Source organism: Mustela erminea, chromosome 20 (genome assembly GCF_009829155.1).
Source record: "Mustela erminea isolate mMusErm1 chromosome 20, mMusErm1.Pri, whole genome shotgun sequence".
Taxonomy (NCBI): Eukaryota; Metazoa; Chordata; class Mammalia; order Carnivora; family Mustelidae; genus Mustela; species Mustela erminea.
Genome location: NC_045633.1, coordinates 23,634,428 through 23,648,159, shown reverse-complemented (window position 1 = coordinate 23,648,159; position 13,732 = coordinate 23,634,428). Strand labels below are relative to the sequence as shown.

The 13,732-nt window shown below is 66.3% G+C and overlaps 2 protein-coding genes across 3 annotated transcripts; both read left to right on the top strand.

Annotated features, from left to right (window-relative positions):
- Positions 1–4,186: 4,186 nt before the first annotated feature.
- Positions 4,187–10,107, top strand: PRR35 (proline rich 35). Of its 2 annotated transcripts, none has more exons than XM_032328098.1 (3): positions 4,187–4,845; positions 7,871–9,005; positions 9,235–10,107. In XM_032328098.1, exons 2-3 carry the CDS (start codon positions 7,909–7,911, stop codon positions 9,866–9,868), a joined length of 1,731 nt encoding a protein of 576 aa, XP_032183989.1. In that variant the 5' UTR covers positions 4,187–4,845; positions 7,871–7,908; the 3' UTR covers positions 9,869–10,107. The 2 variants fall into 2 exon arrangements, with proteins under 2 accessions (XP_032183989.1, XP_032183988.1); XM_032328097.1 differs by lacking the exon at positions 4,187–4,845 and adding an exon at positions 4,966–5,301.
- A 2,696-nt stretch (positions 10,108–12,803) lies between these two features.
- NHLRC4 (NHL repeat containing 4) lies at positions 12,804–13,512 on the top strand. The gene is given in 3 exon segments (XM_032328641.1): positions 12,804–13,112; positions 13,239–13,270; positions 13,272–13,512. Coding segments are annotated over 3 exon segments (582 nt in total).
- Positions 13,513–13,732: the final 220 nt, after the last annotated feature.

Here is a 13,732-nt window from a genome sequence, read left to right as displayed (position 1 = left end):
GTTGTGTGCCCATCCCCTCCCCTTGAACCCTAGCCTGCAGGAGAGGAGGCTCTAGCAGAGAGACGGGAATGGAACGGGGGACCAGGTGTCCCCAGCCCCAAAGGGCACCCAGTACCTGAGAAGGAGTTGGGGGATCCCCATAGTCCAGAGCCTTCGTTGTGACTTGGGAGCTCATGGAGGGTCCTGGCAAGGGGTGAGGTGGGGCTTGGCCTGGGTCGGGAGCTGGGCCCCTGGAGAGGCGGCTGGTGGGATGGAGAGAGGATGGGGGACCAGCCAGGCTGGCCAGGGCGAGGACTCACCCGCCAAGCCCTTGGCCGTGACCAGAGGCACCCAGATCCCAGTGCTACCAAAATGGGGCACAGGCCCAAGGCCAGGGGCCGTCCCCCGCTGTGCTGGGGGGCCCCAGCTCCCCCTCTCAGCCTGCTCGGTCTCCCACCTTCTGGTTCCTGGGCCTGGGCCCTCCTCCCCGTCTCGGCCCACTGGCCTGGCCTCTCGTTCGGGCTGCCTCACTGCCCACTAGGCCTCGGCGGCCTTCTCCAGGCGGGCGGTGCTGTGTTCTCACTTGTGAGGCGTCCCTGTCAGAAGCACTTAGTGTACAAATTAGCCGCGGCCTCCTCCCGGCTGTGGGCGCCAGGCTGACAGGGCCAAGGCTCCCGGCGCTCTCCCGCCTGCCCCGGGCACCCACACAGCCCGCGTGCACCCCTGGCCATCCGCCCACCACCGAGCGGCAGGGCTGTTCTTTGCCTGCCCACCAACCAGGGCTCCTCTTGGGGCCCCCGACCCTGACCTGGCCGGGGGCTGACCATGCCAGGGCCAAGCGCTCAGCCAGATAGCGGGGGGCCAGAGCTCAAGGCCCGGCGCTTGGGTCTACCCCAGAGTCTCGGGCCCGGTGTCAAGAGAGCCGTGGGGGGACCTGGAGCTGGCACGACGGCTGGGCGACCCCCCTGTCCCGCCCGCTGGCTGGCCTGCCACTCAGGCAGGGAAAATCGTCTGTGACAGGCCCAGCAAGGCCGGGCCCCCGGGGCCAAGCAGCCAGGCACACAGCTCCTCTCCCAACATATGGCTGCTGTCGGCCCCAGGCGCTGCTCGGCCCACACTGGCTCGCAAGCGGGTGGGGGTTCGGGTGGCCTCGGCCCCACATCCCACCCGTCTGGCCACTCCACTGCCAGAGCTCGCATGCCTCCCATGGCAGGAAGCTCACTCCCGCTGCACCCAGCTCTCCCCGGTCCCTCCAGGGAGCAGCCCGAGGCACATGGAGAGTCTCCCCACAGACCTCACCCCAGAGCGGCCAGGGGCTGGCTTGTCCAGGACAGAGCCGTGGGAAGGGCCGTGGGGGCCTCCAGAGGACGGAGCCTGCAGCCGGTTGGGGAGGGCATGGCAAAGCACGCATGGGCAGACCGAGAGTCACCATCGCAGGTCCAGGGAGCTGCTGCCGCAGGGCTTCTCCTGAGGTCCCCTGCCGGGTGCCAGCAGCTTCCCAGCGGGGTCTCCTCCCTTGGGGTAGGCCTGCTCCACCCCACGTCCCTGGGCCTGTTTGGGCCACCGCACAGATTTCCTGAGAATTCCCCAAGCTCTGCATTTGCCTGGCCCTCCCTAGCTCACAGTGGGGACCCACAGGCCTGTGCCCGTCCTTGCCCATTGCTGCTGCCACGGCTTCCCGCACAAGCCGGCCGGGAATCTCCCGTGATCCGCATGGGGCTGGCGGGTCCGCACCCTTGGGCTGGCCTCCGGGTTCCTTGGGTGGGACCCTGCCTCCTTTGGCCCAAGCCCTGGGCCCAGCCCTTCGAGCCAGGACTCCCTGATGCCCTGTCAAAGAGCCGAGAAGGAAGAAGTACACAGGATGCCTCGTGTCCTGGGCACAGGGGCCCCGTGTGGCGCTCACCTCTCCCAGGGGCTCTTCGACCCTGCCTGGGGGCTCCAGCCCCTCTAGGCATTTGGCCCGCACTGCCCAGCTGGCGGGGGGAGGGGGGATCCCCAGCCATTGTGCCTGTCCTGGAGAGAGCTGCGCGTGGACACTGAAGAGGTGAGACAGGGCCTCTGTGGGCCTGCTCCCCGGCCCCCACCTTCCCTGCTGCCCCCCTGCACGGACACAGCAGCCTGAATGGAGGTGACAGGCGAACAGCCGGGTAAGCCAGGCAGAGGAGGTAAACGGCCAAAGTGAGGCTCTGGCAGGGGGCAGAGGGTGGGGTCGGGGATCCCCACTTCACCCTGCACCAGGACCCATTGAAGAGACGCTGCTGCCCTAAACCCCGCCGGTGCCTGAAGCACCTGGAAATCAAGTGCCCTCCCATCCCAGTGAGGGGAATGAGGGAGGGGTCTCAGAGCTCGGAGCCACACGTAACCAAGCCCCAGAGCCATGGGTGGCCCTGTCCTGCTTCAGGGGTCCAGATTCCCAATGTGTGGAGTGGGTCCCCACCGGGGGTCTTGACCCACCCCCACCCCTGCTCTTGAGTGGAAAGATGTCCTAGTGATGATGGAGCAGATGGGCCTTGGCAGAGGGCACAGGGGACAAAGGGTTGGCATTGACGTCCCAGTCTTGCCCAGCTGCAGGGGGTGGGGACAGTCACCGGTGTTCCTGGGGGCTGGCCAGACCCACACTCCCTTGCAAAGGCCATTGGGCTGCCACCACTCAGTTGGGCTCTGGGCCCCCCCCCCCACGCAGACCCTCTTGGAAGGCCAGAGATGCATAAGGTCACGCCCCCGGTTGCTGAGCCCCTGGAGGTGCCACCACCTCTCCTCTTCCTCAAACTCAGACTCAAAAGGCCATGCACAGGGGTGGCCCCCTCCGTGTCCCATCACCTGGAGTCCCAGCTTCCTCCCTCCTCTCTGGGCTCACGTGGTCGGGCGTCCCTGGCTGTCCTCTCTGCACGTGGAAAGGCAGGGTCCCAGCACTCGGGACTCTCTGGCCCATCACCTTCCTTCCCTAAGTGATGGCCACAGCCTCCAGTGAGCCCATCCCCTGGGCTGGCGGCTGCATGACCTCCCAGACTCGGAGGGCTCGGCCGGAGTGGGTAGGGGAGCAAGGAAGTGTCCCTGGGGCCCAGTGGCCAAGGCCTGGGAGCCTGCATCCCACGCCATCTCTGGATGGCCTGTGCCCTTGATCCCCTCTGGTCCTGGCCTGTGACGAGGGACCCAGGCCTGACTGAGCCCATCCAGGGGCCCGTGTGCAGAAGGAACGGGCCTCCTGGCCTCTAACTCTCCACGGGGCTGCTGGCGTGACGGCCACTCAAGCTGTCTCCCGGCCTAGGGCTGCCTGCACGGTCAGCTGGTCAGCTGGGCCAGGCCAGGCGGGCGGAGAGGAGAAGGCTGACACGCTGTGCCACCCAGCCCCCAGCCCTACCCTTCGGACTTGACAAGGAGAAGAAGCGAGTCCCCTCAGGTGGTGTCAGGGAGGGTGGCCCTGGGCCAGGACGGAGACGCTCCCCCTCCAACCAGCCTCTTTGCCCTGGGCACCCCCAGAACCGCAGGGTCCTGCTTGTGATGCCTGTCACAGGTGACCAGAACCCATGTCGGCACGGCGACCGGTGCTGGCATCTGAGCCGCGGCCTGTCACCCTCCTGCACAGATGGGGAAATGGAGGCCAGGTTCATGGGGCCTGGGGGTGTTGGACTCTGCATCCAGGGCCCTCCTCTGGGCGCCCCACTTGAGATGTAATACTCAGAGCCCCTAGAGGATACTTCTCCCTTCCCCCCAAACTGAGTGGAGAATACCCTGGAGCCTGAACCTCGACCCTCAGGGAGGGTGAAGAAGACCCTCATGGGCCTTCCTTAGCCATCTCTGGGTGAAGGTACCCTCCCCCCAAACAAAGGCAAGACTCCGCCAGAGAGATCGAGTCTGGTCCTGCCCCCGGCATGTCTGTGTTCACGTCTGGAACAGAACTTGCGGGGCAGATGAATTTCTACCAGCATCTAGCTGAGAAGTGGGATCCGGGACCATTAGATTTTGGCAGCTTGAGGAGCAACATGGAATGGGCATCCTTGGGGAGGTGGGCTGGAAACAGGTCTGGCCGTGAGGACAGGAGCAGCAGGGGTTTCTAGGGGGGGTCCCGGACACCCGAGGCTGTCCCTGCCCCTGCCCCTCCTCCACCACAGGTCCTCCCAGAGGCAACGCAGGCCCTTTGCAGGACTGGCAGGCAGAGAGGTGGGCCCCTGTCAGCGTGGTGAGGTAGTGTTTCCAGAAAGGGGAACGTGAGTCCACCGTGACCATCCTTTCCTGAGACTGGAGCCTGGAGCCATCAGCGGGCAGGGCAGGGGCTTAGGGAGTTCAGATCCATTCAGCCTTCTGTTTGGAGACGAGCTTGGCTGGGGAGCACCGGTGGGGGAAGGAGACTGGCTCCACCCTGGGTGCCCTGGGCTCTGCTGCTGGGCTCCTCCAGCCCTCCTGGGCTCTGTCTCCTGGCCAGGCTGGGCTCTTGCCCCACCAGAGGCTGGGCTGCAGCCCTCTCCAGGCTGGCTCTGTGCCCCACAGCTCCCCTGTCCCAGGGCTCAGCCCCCAGGCCTTGGCTCCGGAGGGCTGCTGTCAGGGGCCAGAGCCCTGCCCTGACGGATGAGTGCTGACGGCGCCTCTCCCTGCGCCCTCAGCCACTGACACCCCGTCAAACCGCTGTGGGACCCGGGAGACCTGGCCGCCTCCGTGCACCCCCGCAGCAGCCTGCAGGCAACGGAGGCGGGGACGGTGCCGGGCGCCCCTCATTCGGCCGCACACCTGCGTCTCCACTCCCCGCTGGTCCACAGAGCTCCCGGTCCGTCCCTGCCGGGTGGTGCCACCGGTGTCACCGGCCACCGTTCCACCCAGGACTCGCCAGAGCGGAGGAGAGGGCTGAGCAAGCGTGTCCTGGCGCCCGAGGTGAGTGCGGGCAAGGGGGCGGCTTTGGGCGGGGCGGTGGGGGGGGAAGCACCGGGGAGACCGCTCCCCGAGCTCGCGAGTCCCCTCCCCCATGAGCCCGGGTCGGAGGTCGCAGCGCCCCCAAGCCCCCGCGCGCCATGGCGCACGCGCGGCATCCGGCCGCCAACTTCGGTGGGCGCGAGTCGGCGTCGGGGGGACGCGCGCGGTCGGCGGCGGGCGCTCCAGGGACTCGCTGCCGAGTGAGTGACCGCAGACCGCTCGGCGGCCGCTCCCAGCGCAGGGCCTCAGTTTCCCTGCGGGAGTCCGTGTCGCTGCCCCGAGGGCCCGAGCCAGTCCCGTGGGCTCCCGGCTCGCGGCTGGCACCCGGCGGGGCTGGGGCGGGAACTGCCCGCCGCGTCTTGGGGGCCACGCGCAGACTTCCCCGGGCGCCGCGGGCTCCTATCGGCCAGCGCGCAGGTAGGGCGGGGGCGGGCGGCGGCGCGAAGTTTGGGGGTCGCGCGGGGCCGGGTTAGGCTCGAAGGGCACGGGGGCGGAGGGACTCCGGGAGTGTCCAGGCCCGGCTGGGGCAGCCCCAACCCCCATGTCCCCCTCACTTCTGCTCAGGAGACTCCCTGGGCGCTACCCTGTTCCTGTAGGAGGGCACCCTCCCTCCAGGGGTGGGGTGTGCTGGGGAGGGGGAAGGAGTTGGGGTCTCCACCTCAGCCAAGGGGGAGCCTGGTCACCCCCTCTCTACCAAGCCCTGTGGGGCTCTGGCCAAGTCTCTGAAGGGCGGGGCGGGGGGCGGGGATGGTGAGCTCCAGTCTCCCTGCTGGCCCATGGTGGCTGCAGGCACAGGGCGCCCTCTCTCCTCTCTGAGGTAGGGCCTCCTTCTCCTGCCTGGACACCAGTTCTCTCCTAGGCAGGGAAGGGCTAGCGGGCTCAGGTGTCTGGGCCAGCAGGCTGCCCAAGGACCCTGCACCCAGTCACACGTAGGGACACGTGTGCAAATGAACGTGCTTTTGTGTGTGTGTGGGGGGGTACTTGCTGGTGTCTGGGGGTGTCTTCTGCTTGTGCACAAGCATACTGGGTGGGTGCCAGGCGTCCTCTGGGTCCCCATGGGGTCAGTAGCTGCTAAGATGTTGCCTGAACAAGCCCCCCCCCAACGCCCCCCGCACAACGCACACCCAGGTGACTGATATGAAGAGGGAGCACGGGAAGAGCCCACCACTTCCTGAGTCCAGGGGCCTGACTGGGAGGTGGGTTGGGTGGTGGCACCAGGCGGCACAGCTGTGTGGCTCCCAGGGCTGGGTGATCGATGGCCCCAGTGCAGCCGTCTCTGTCTCCCAAGCACACATGCCCATTTGTCATCTGTATCTTGGGGAGGGTTCGGGAGACAGGGATGGGGCCCACCTCTGCTCCCACCACCAAGTCCAAGAGGGTCTGCTGCCCCTCAGGGAGCCCCAGGCCCTTTCCCAAGCCCAGCCCCCTGCTCCCAACCCCCACGCCCTTCTCCAAGCCCCGTCCCCTAAAAGACATGGACACCTACAAACCAGTCTGTTCTCGTCTGTCTGCTTTCTCCACCGCCCCCTGCCCCCATGCTAGTGGTTACGAGGCTGATCTCCCTTTGAAGGGCTCCTTCAGATGCTCTCTCCACCCCTGGCGGGGGGCACCTGGTGTTGTGGGGCAGCAGACAGGACTGCCCGCTGTGTGCAGAGCCTGAAGGCCAGCAGGGAGGACGGCCTGTGCCCCATGGCTGCGCTGCACCCTACCCCTGCCCTGCTCAACCCCCTGGCCAGCGCTGGGTCCTGGGGAACAGGGCAAGTGTGTGCGTATGCACATCTGCAAGCGTGTCTGTTCCCATGTATGTGCCCAGGTGTGTGTGCACGTGCCCGTGCATGTGTCCAGGTGCCTACTTGCCGCCCCGGCTGAGCTCTGAGTCCTTTTGTGGGCACCGCTGCCATGTCCACTCTGAGCAGGGTGTGTGTGTGTGTGCATGTGTGCCCAAGTGCCTGGGCCCCGTGTGTTTTGGCAGCGGACTCTCCTCCGAGTCGGCCCAGCCATGCAGAGGCTGCCCCTCCAGGCGCCGGGTAAGGGTTCATCTGGAGCCTTGTAACGCTCGTGTGCACACACCCGAAGCCCTTGTGCACACACTCACCATGTGCCCCACGCAGGCGCACACAGGGGCGGTGGATGGCCCAGGTGGCGGCCCAGATGGAGTGCGGAGTGGTTTCCGAGCGAGTGTGTGGGGTGTGGGGAGAGGAGGGTCTTGGCTGAGCCTGGCTGAGCCTGGCCGCTGCGGGCCGGGCCGCTGACCTGCCTGAAGCCACCCAGATGGCTAGGCTGAGCAGGTGGCTGTGCTGTGGGGCCGTGTCGGGACGTCCCCGCCCCCCCACCTGGCCCCACACGAGGCTGACCCCCTCCAGTGCCCACCCAGCAGTCTGCTGGAGCAGGGACACACGCGCGTACACACGCACACGCACACGCACACCGTGCTAGTGAGGCTTGGAGCTGGTCTGGTCTCTCCCGGAGCTGTGTTCATCTTGGCTTTCCTGCACAGAGGAAGGTTCTGCGGGGGAGGGAGACTGGGAAGGGCTGGTGTCCCCAGGAATCGGCCTTGCCACACCTGGCCTGGAGTCACTCAGCCAGTTGGCACAGATGGAATCAGCCCAGAAGGGGGCCTGCTGGGGGCTGGCGGGCGGGGGCCGGCGTGAGCACCAGCGCAGGGTCCACAGATAAAACACAGGATGCCCCGTTGCCCTGGGTTTCGGAGAAGCAGCAGCTTCAGCAGCCATTCCCAGCGCGTGCTGCGACATACCCCCTGCAGAAGCACTCGCTGTTCCCCCAAGTCACACTGAACTGGGGTCTTTGGCGCTCATCCGCCGTCGGGGCCCTAGCCTCGAGCGCGCGCACGCGAAGGAGGAGGTTGGGTGAGGGGGCGCGCGGGTGCGGCGCAGGCCACAGGGTGGTGGTGGCGCACCGAGCTGCGCGCGGAGGGCAGTGGGGAGCCGGTCGCGGGCGGCCGCTGACCAAGGCCCCCTGTGCGCAGGTGGCCATGGGGCCCGGGCCCGCCCGCTAGCGGCTGCCATGTCCCGCGAGGCGGGCTCCTGCCGCCTGGGCGCCGGGGCGCGGGCGCGGGCGCGGAAGCCCAAGAAGCCGCACTACATCCCGCGGCCGTGGGGCAAACCCTACAACTACAAGTGCTTCCAGTGCCCGTTCACCTGCCTGGAGAAGTCGCACCTGTACAACCACATGAAGTACAGCCTCTGCAAGGACTCCCTTTCGCTGCTGCTCGACTCTCCAGACTGGGCCTGCCGCCGCGCCCCCGCCGCGGCCCGGCCCCATGCGCCCAGCCCCGTAGGCCCCGCGGGCCCAGCACACCCAGGCCGCCAGCCCCAGCCCCGGGGACCCCGGCTCTCAGACACGCCCCCCACGCCTGACCCGGCCCCTCAGGGCCTCTCCCTGCAACGCCGCGTGGGGGGCCCAAAGCTGGGGGCTGACGGGTCCCACGGGGCCCCCTCCCCTGGGGCCCGGGATGCCCAGAAGGAGGTGGGCCCTGGGGGGCTTCTGGCCGAGACCTGGAAGCTGGGGCCGGGTGGGGGCCGAAGGGGCATAGCCGTGGTGGACGCGGCTGCAGCTGGCCCTGAGAGTGGGGGTGTCCCCTGCTACCCCCCGCCCACCCCCAGCGAGTTCCCTGAGGCCCAGAGCCTCCATCTGTCCCTGCTAGGTGTCAACTGTCCTCTGGGCCCTGGTCTCTTCTCCTACCTGGGACCCTCCCTGGCCGCCGCAGCCCACATGCCCTTTCTGGCCTCTGCCAGCCCCCTGTTGCCCCCAACCTCTGCTTTCCCCTCCCCACAGGCCCCTGAGCGCCCTGCCCTGGTCCCCCGCTTGTACTACCCCCTGCTGCTGGAGCATACGCTGGGGCTGCCAGCCAGCAAGTCTGCCCCTGCCAAGCCCCTAGCCGCCCCAAAGGGGCCCCCTGGGACCCTGGCCCCAGGGCTGCTGAAGGTCCCAGTACCCGGGCTGGGCAGGCCCTGGCCCGGTGGAGCCCCCAGGGACTCAGGGCAGGAGGTGGAGCTGGACCAGGCTGCCCAGAGTGACCCCAAGAGGAAGCTGCCCCTGGGAAGCAGGTTGGAGCCCCAGAAGGGCCCCTCTGGCACAGTGAAGGTCAGCGCCCAGAGCAGGTAGGTATCTGGGCCCCTGGTCACGGGGGTGGGGAGGGGAGGGAGGCAAGCTGGCCTGGGTGGCTGGGCCCCATTCTTCAATCCACAGGGGGGAAACCAAGGCCAGGGAGCCATACTCTACCATTCTGGGATCCCAAGGCCCTCAGGCAGCCTGCAAAGATGTTCCCGGTGGAGGGGGACAGGGACGGGGGACACGGGTGCAGCTTCTTGACTGGCTTCTACCCCCTAGCCTTCGGACGGGCCCCTCCATGATGCTCTGGCCTGAGGACAAGGAGCCAGGCAACACCGAGACCCCGAGCACTGAGGCGCCCCTGCACCAGCAACCCCTGGGCCTGGTGCCAGGCGGCCCCGGGCACGTGGGCGAGGACCTGACCCGGGCCCTCGGGGACTACGCCAGGGTGGAGCAGCGCCTGGGGCAGCTGGTGCCTGCGGGGGGCCTGGCCCCGAGGCCTCTGCGGGAGCAGCTGGGCAAGATTCGCCAGGAGTTGCTCACCATCCACCAGGCCTTGGAGCGGGCTGTGCGGCCCCCAGATGCCCCCCTCGACCTCTCTGTGAAGCGGGCGCCCAACAAGGGGCCCAAGGGGCCTGTGGGGACCTGGCCGCAGCTGGAGCTGGGCCCCACGCTGGCCCGGGGAACCCCTGAGCCCCCGCGCATGCTGGGCCCCACAATAGCTGAGCCTTTCTCTAGCCACACCACCAAATGTGAGGCTGACTCCAGCGTCCCACCCCCGGGCCTGCCCCTTCAGGCCCCAGAGGACCCTGTCGTTCCTGGCAGCAGCTGGGGGGCCCGTGGTGGCCCTGGGGGCTCCTGGCCCCCTGAGGCTGTCCCCAGCCTCCAGAGCCCCCCTGGTGCAGAGGTGTGACCACAGTGTCTGCTGCTTCCTCTGTTTTTAGCAGACAGGGCCCCTCTACCCCGTGTCCAACGCCCGGCCCCCCACCTGCCCCAGCCCCAGGGGTGCGGCCCAGAGCCTGTCCAGCATGCCCATGGACTGACGTCTGGGCCACAGCCCTGGCTTGGGTCTTTGGGGCCCCAAGGGACAGCAGAGAGTCATAGCTCCTTATCGATCACTGTTGTGAGTGTTTGAATAGAAACCATCTTCACATACCCGGTCTGGGTCTCCTTCTTCCCCTGCCGTTCCGGCATCAGCCCCGGGATGTTCCCCGCCAAGGAAATGTCCCTGGTCTCAGCATCTGAGTGGGCAGCATCCCGGCCCAGCCTGCTGGGTATCCACCGCTGGGCCCCCCTGGGTAGGGGAATAGAATGGGGGGCCTTCTCTCAAAGGGGTTGAGCCGGGAGAGGCGGGGGGTGGGCAGGTGTGTCTGGTCTGGGAGCTAGTCCAGCCTGTGTGTGGGCACCTTGCTGGGGGACTCGGATCCCTGGGCCTGCCTCCAGCCCATGGGTCTGGCCAGGGCATCTCGGATGTCAGAGCCTGGCTGTGGTTAAGCAGTGCCCCCACATTCTGTGGCCCAGGGCTGTTTGCCCGGTGTGGACTTAGCTGGGCCCCAGCCAGCCCCTGCAGCCATGATAGGCATCGGGCGGCCTTCACAGCTCACTGCCTCCCTTCCTGCTCTGCCACACTGGGCCCTTCCCACAGGCAGGGGCAGCCAGCGGGGGGAGCCTGGGGGACCCTTGTACCTAGCTAATCGCTCCTGTCCCCTGGAGCTGGCCATACCTCTGTACTCACCTGGGAATGGCCCCAGGGAGGGCAGTTCCTGCCTGTGCCTGGCTCCCCAAGCTGGACCAGCCGGGCTGGGGCCAGTCGGAGCAGGACCTAAGGCTGCCCCATTAATTGTGCTAAGGCAGCAGATAGCATCGGCCGTCCGCCCCACGATGGGGCATTGAGAGGCCAAGTCCAGAGCCGGGGTGTGGGCCAGCCCGGTGGGAAGTGCTCTGGGTCATCCATGGGGGCTGACCCCCTCCCTTCCTGGAGATTCCCGGAGAGTCCAAGGGAGACCCGCTCTGCCTTGGTTCTCCACTGACACCCCCTGTGTCTCTGCTCCCAGATTTCTCATCACCCGCCAGGCAGACGTGAGCTTGGGGGCATCAGCCCAGTTTCACAGGTGTAGAAGCAAGACCCAACCCTGCCAGTTTGGGGGAGGGCCAGGATGAACCCCTGGAGATTTCCCACCCCAGACCCTGGTGAATGACCCAGCCCACGTGCAAGGGGTACAGCTCCTTTCCCCGCTTTCCTGAGGGCCTGACCCCGTGGTCCTACTGGGGGAGTGTGGGTGAGGCTGCCTCACATGGATGTTTGCTCGGGGCCTCCGAGGGATGCTAGCCCCAGGCAGGAGGCCCCCCCCCCCACCTCTCTGAGCAGGAGCACATAGAGAGGCCTTGGAAAGCCCCGCAGCCTCACCCTGCAGGGGTTGGAAGTCTCCAGGGGCTTCATGGGGGCGATGGCCAGAGCCTTGGGCTGCCCCCGAGAAGGGTTACTTTCCTTGGCTGAAGGAAGGTAGAGTTCCCTGGGCAGAGGAGTTTGAGAAACACTGCCCCTCTGTCACGTCTTCCGACCCCCAGCCTCTCCCCCCACCCCGACACACCTTGAGACCTCCCAATCCCTGGGGGCTCATGGAGGCCTCAGAGCAAAACCTGCAGCAGCCTTCACAGGTCCCATATTCCCCAGAATTGTGTTCCAGGGGCCACATCTGGAAAAAGGAGACCTGGATCCATGGCTGCTTGCTGAGCTTATAGATGGGGCCAGCACTCAGGACCTGGTGGAACTAGGTTTGAAGCCTGCTCCCCACCCCCGTGCCTCAGTTTCCTCAAGTGTGAAATGGTAGTACACGAGCACTCCTAGAAGAGCGGGGGGACAGGGGTCACCTCTGCTTGGCCCATACTGACACCATTTCTCTCACAGCCCTGCACTGGGCCCAGCCTCAAGACCTCGGCTCAGAGCAGCTGACACTGTGACCCCTAGCCACACACCAGTCTGTCTTCTGGTCTCCTGAGCTTCCCCACCCCGCTGGCAGGCTCACGGCCTGCTCTGTGAGATGGACCCACCCAGAAACCCTGCTCGCTCCTACCGGCCCTCACTGCTTGGGCAGATCCTGGTGACTTCAGGGACTGCAGGAGGACCCCGGGATCTGTCTTGCTTTAAGAATTTATTTATTGGGGCGCCTGCGTGGCTCAGTGGGTTAAGCCGCTGCCTTCGGCTCAGGTCATGATCTCAGGGTCCTGGGATCGAGTCCCACATCGGGCTCTCTGCTCAGCAGGGAGCCTGCTTCCTCCTCTCTCTCTCTCTCTGCCTGCCTCTCTGCCTACTTGTGATCTCTCTCTGTCAAATAAATAAATAAAATCTTTAAAAAAAAAAAAAAAGAATTTATTTATTTATTTGAGAGACAGAGAATACAAGGAGGCAGAGAGGCAGGTAGAGAGAGAGGGGGAAGCAGGCTCCCTGCTGAGCAGAGAGCCCAATGCGGGGCTCGATCCCAGGACCCTGAGATCATGACCTGAACCAAAGGCAGAGGCTTTAATCCACTGAGCCACCCAGGTGCCTGACAGCCTGCTTTTCATGACGGCTGGGGTGTGCCTGTGCCCTGAGCCCGCATGATGGACCTCGAAGGACAGTCCATCTGCCACCTGCCAGGGGCCAGAGCCTTCGTGCCGGAGGATGTGGCTATGATAGCCCTGGGCTCATAGTGGTCAGCAACCTTGTCCGTGGGGCTGTCCACGCACTTCAGCACACTGCCCAAGCCCCCCAGGGCCACTGGGTCACGGTGGGCACCTTCCCAGCCCCCAGGAGGCTGGCTGCGGAAGCTGCCGGCCACCTTCTGGTGAAAGACTCCATGCCCGGGGCCATGCACTGTGTCCCGCTGAGTCCTGCCTTGCAGCCACGGGCCCCAGTCTCCACATTGGAGCTGGAGGGTCCCCACTGGGTGGGCCCGGGGCCCGATAGGGGCCGTACCGTGAGCAAGGAGTTCAGGGATGTGTGGTTGGTGGGCAGTGCCTGCCAGCCCCTGGGCTCCCTGGGGGCTCTGACAGGGCATGACTTTGGCAACCCTGGAGGTGTGTGCACTGATGTGGATGGCAGCGTGACCCTCTTCCCTTTTTTTTTTTCTTTTTTAAGATTTTATTATTTATTTGACAGAGAGAGATCACAAGTAGGCAGAGAGGCAGGCAGAGAGAGAGAGGGGGAAGCAGGCTCCCCGCTGAGCAGAGAGCCCGATGTGGGACTCGATCTCAGGACCCTGAGATCATGACCTGAGCAGAAGGCAGCGGCTTAACCCACTGAGCCACCCAGGCGCCCCGTGACCCTCTTCCCTAAGGTCCGTGCCCATCTGCCTGGTGTCCGAGGGGCTGAGGCACTGTGGTTTGTACACCCCAGGGCCAGTTCGTGGTTGCAGGTGTGGGGGATGGCGCCATCAAAGTGTACTAGTACTGCTCGAGGCTGGCCTGGCCAGTGGGCTCCCATCTGAGCCTGGTGCACCCCCCGGGGCCCCAGGGCCACTGTGGGAGAGACACTGGGGGTTGGCTGCGCCCCCCGGACTGCTGGCCACCCCTCCCTGAACTGGAGCTCCTGCTTGCCCAGGTCCCAGCTGCCTTCTGCCTTCATCCTGGAGTTGGTTCAGACTTCATTGGCAGCCACCAACCAGCTGCCTCCCAGCCTCCAAAGCTGGGCCCTCTGCACACCCCAGGTTAGAGTGCCCGAGCACTCACGGCCCCCATGTCCACTCAAGCCATGGCCCTGCTGGTCCAGGGCCCAGAAGGCCCAAGCTTTGGGCCCAGC

What these genes read in the sequence shown, in the direction of transcription:
- PRR35 (XM_032328097.1), top strand. Translation starts at nt 4,983, where the DNA reads ATGGCGCACGCGCGGCATCCGGCCGCCAACTTCGGTGGGCGCGAGTCG. An exon ending in TCCTATCGGCCAGCGCGCAG is followed by an intron (nt 5,302 to 7,870) that starts GTAGGGCGGGGG and finishes CCCTGTGCGCAG; the next exon opens with GTGGCCATGGGGCCCGGGCC. An exon ending in AAGGTCAGCGCCCAGAGCAG is followed by an intron (nt 9,006 to 9,234) that starts GTAGGTATCTGG and finishes TCTACCCCCTAG; the next exon opens with CCTTCGGACGGGCCCCTCCA.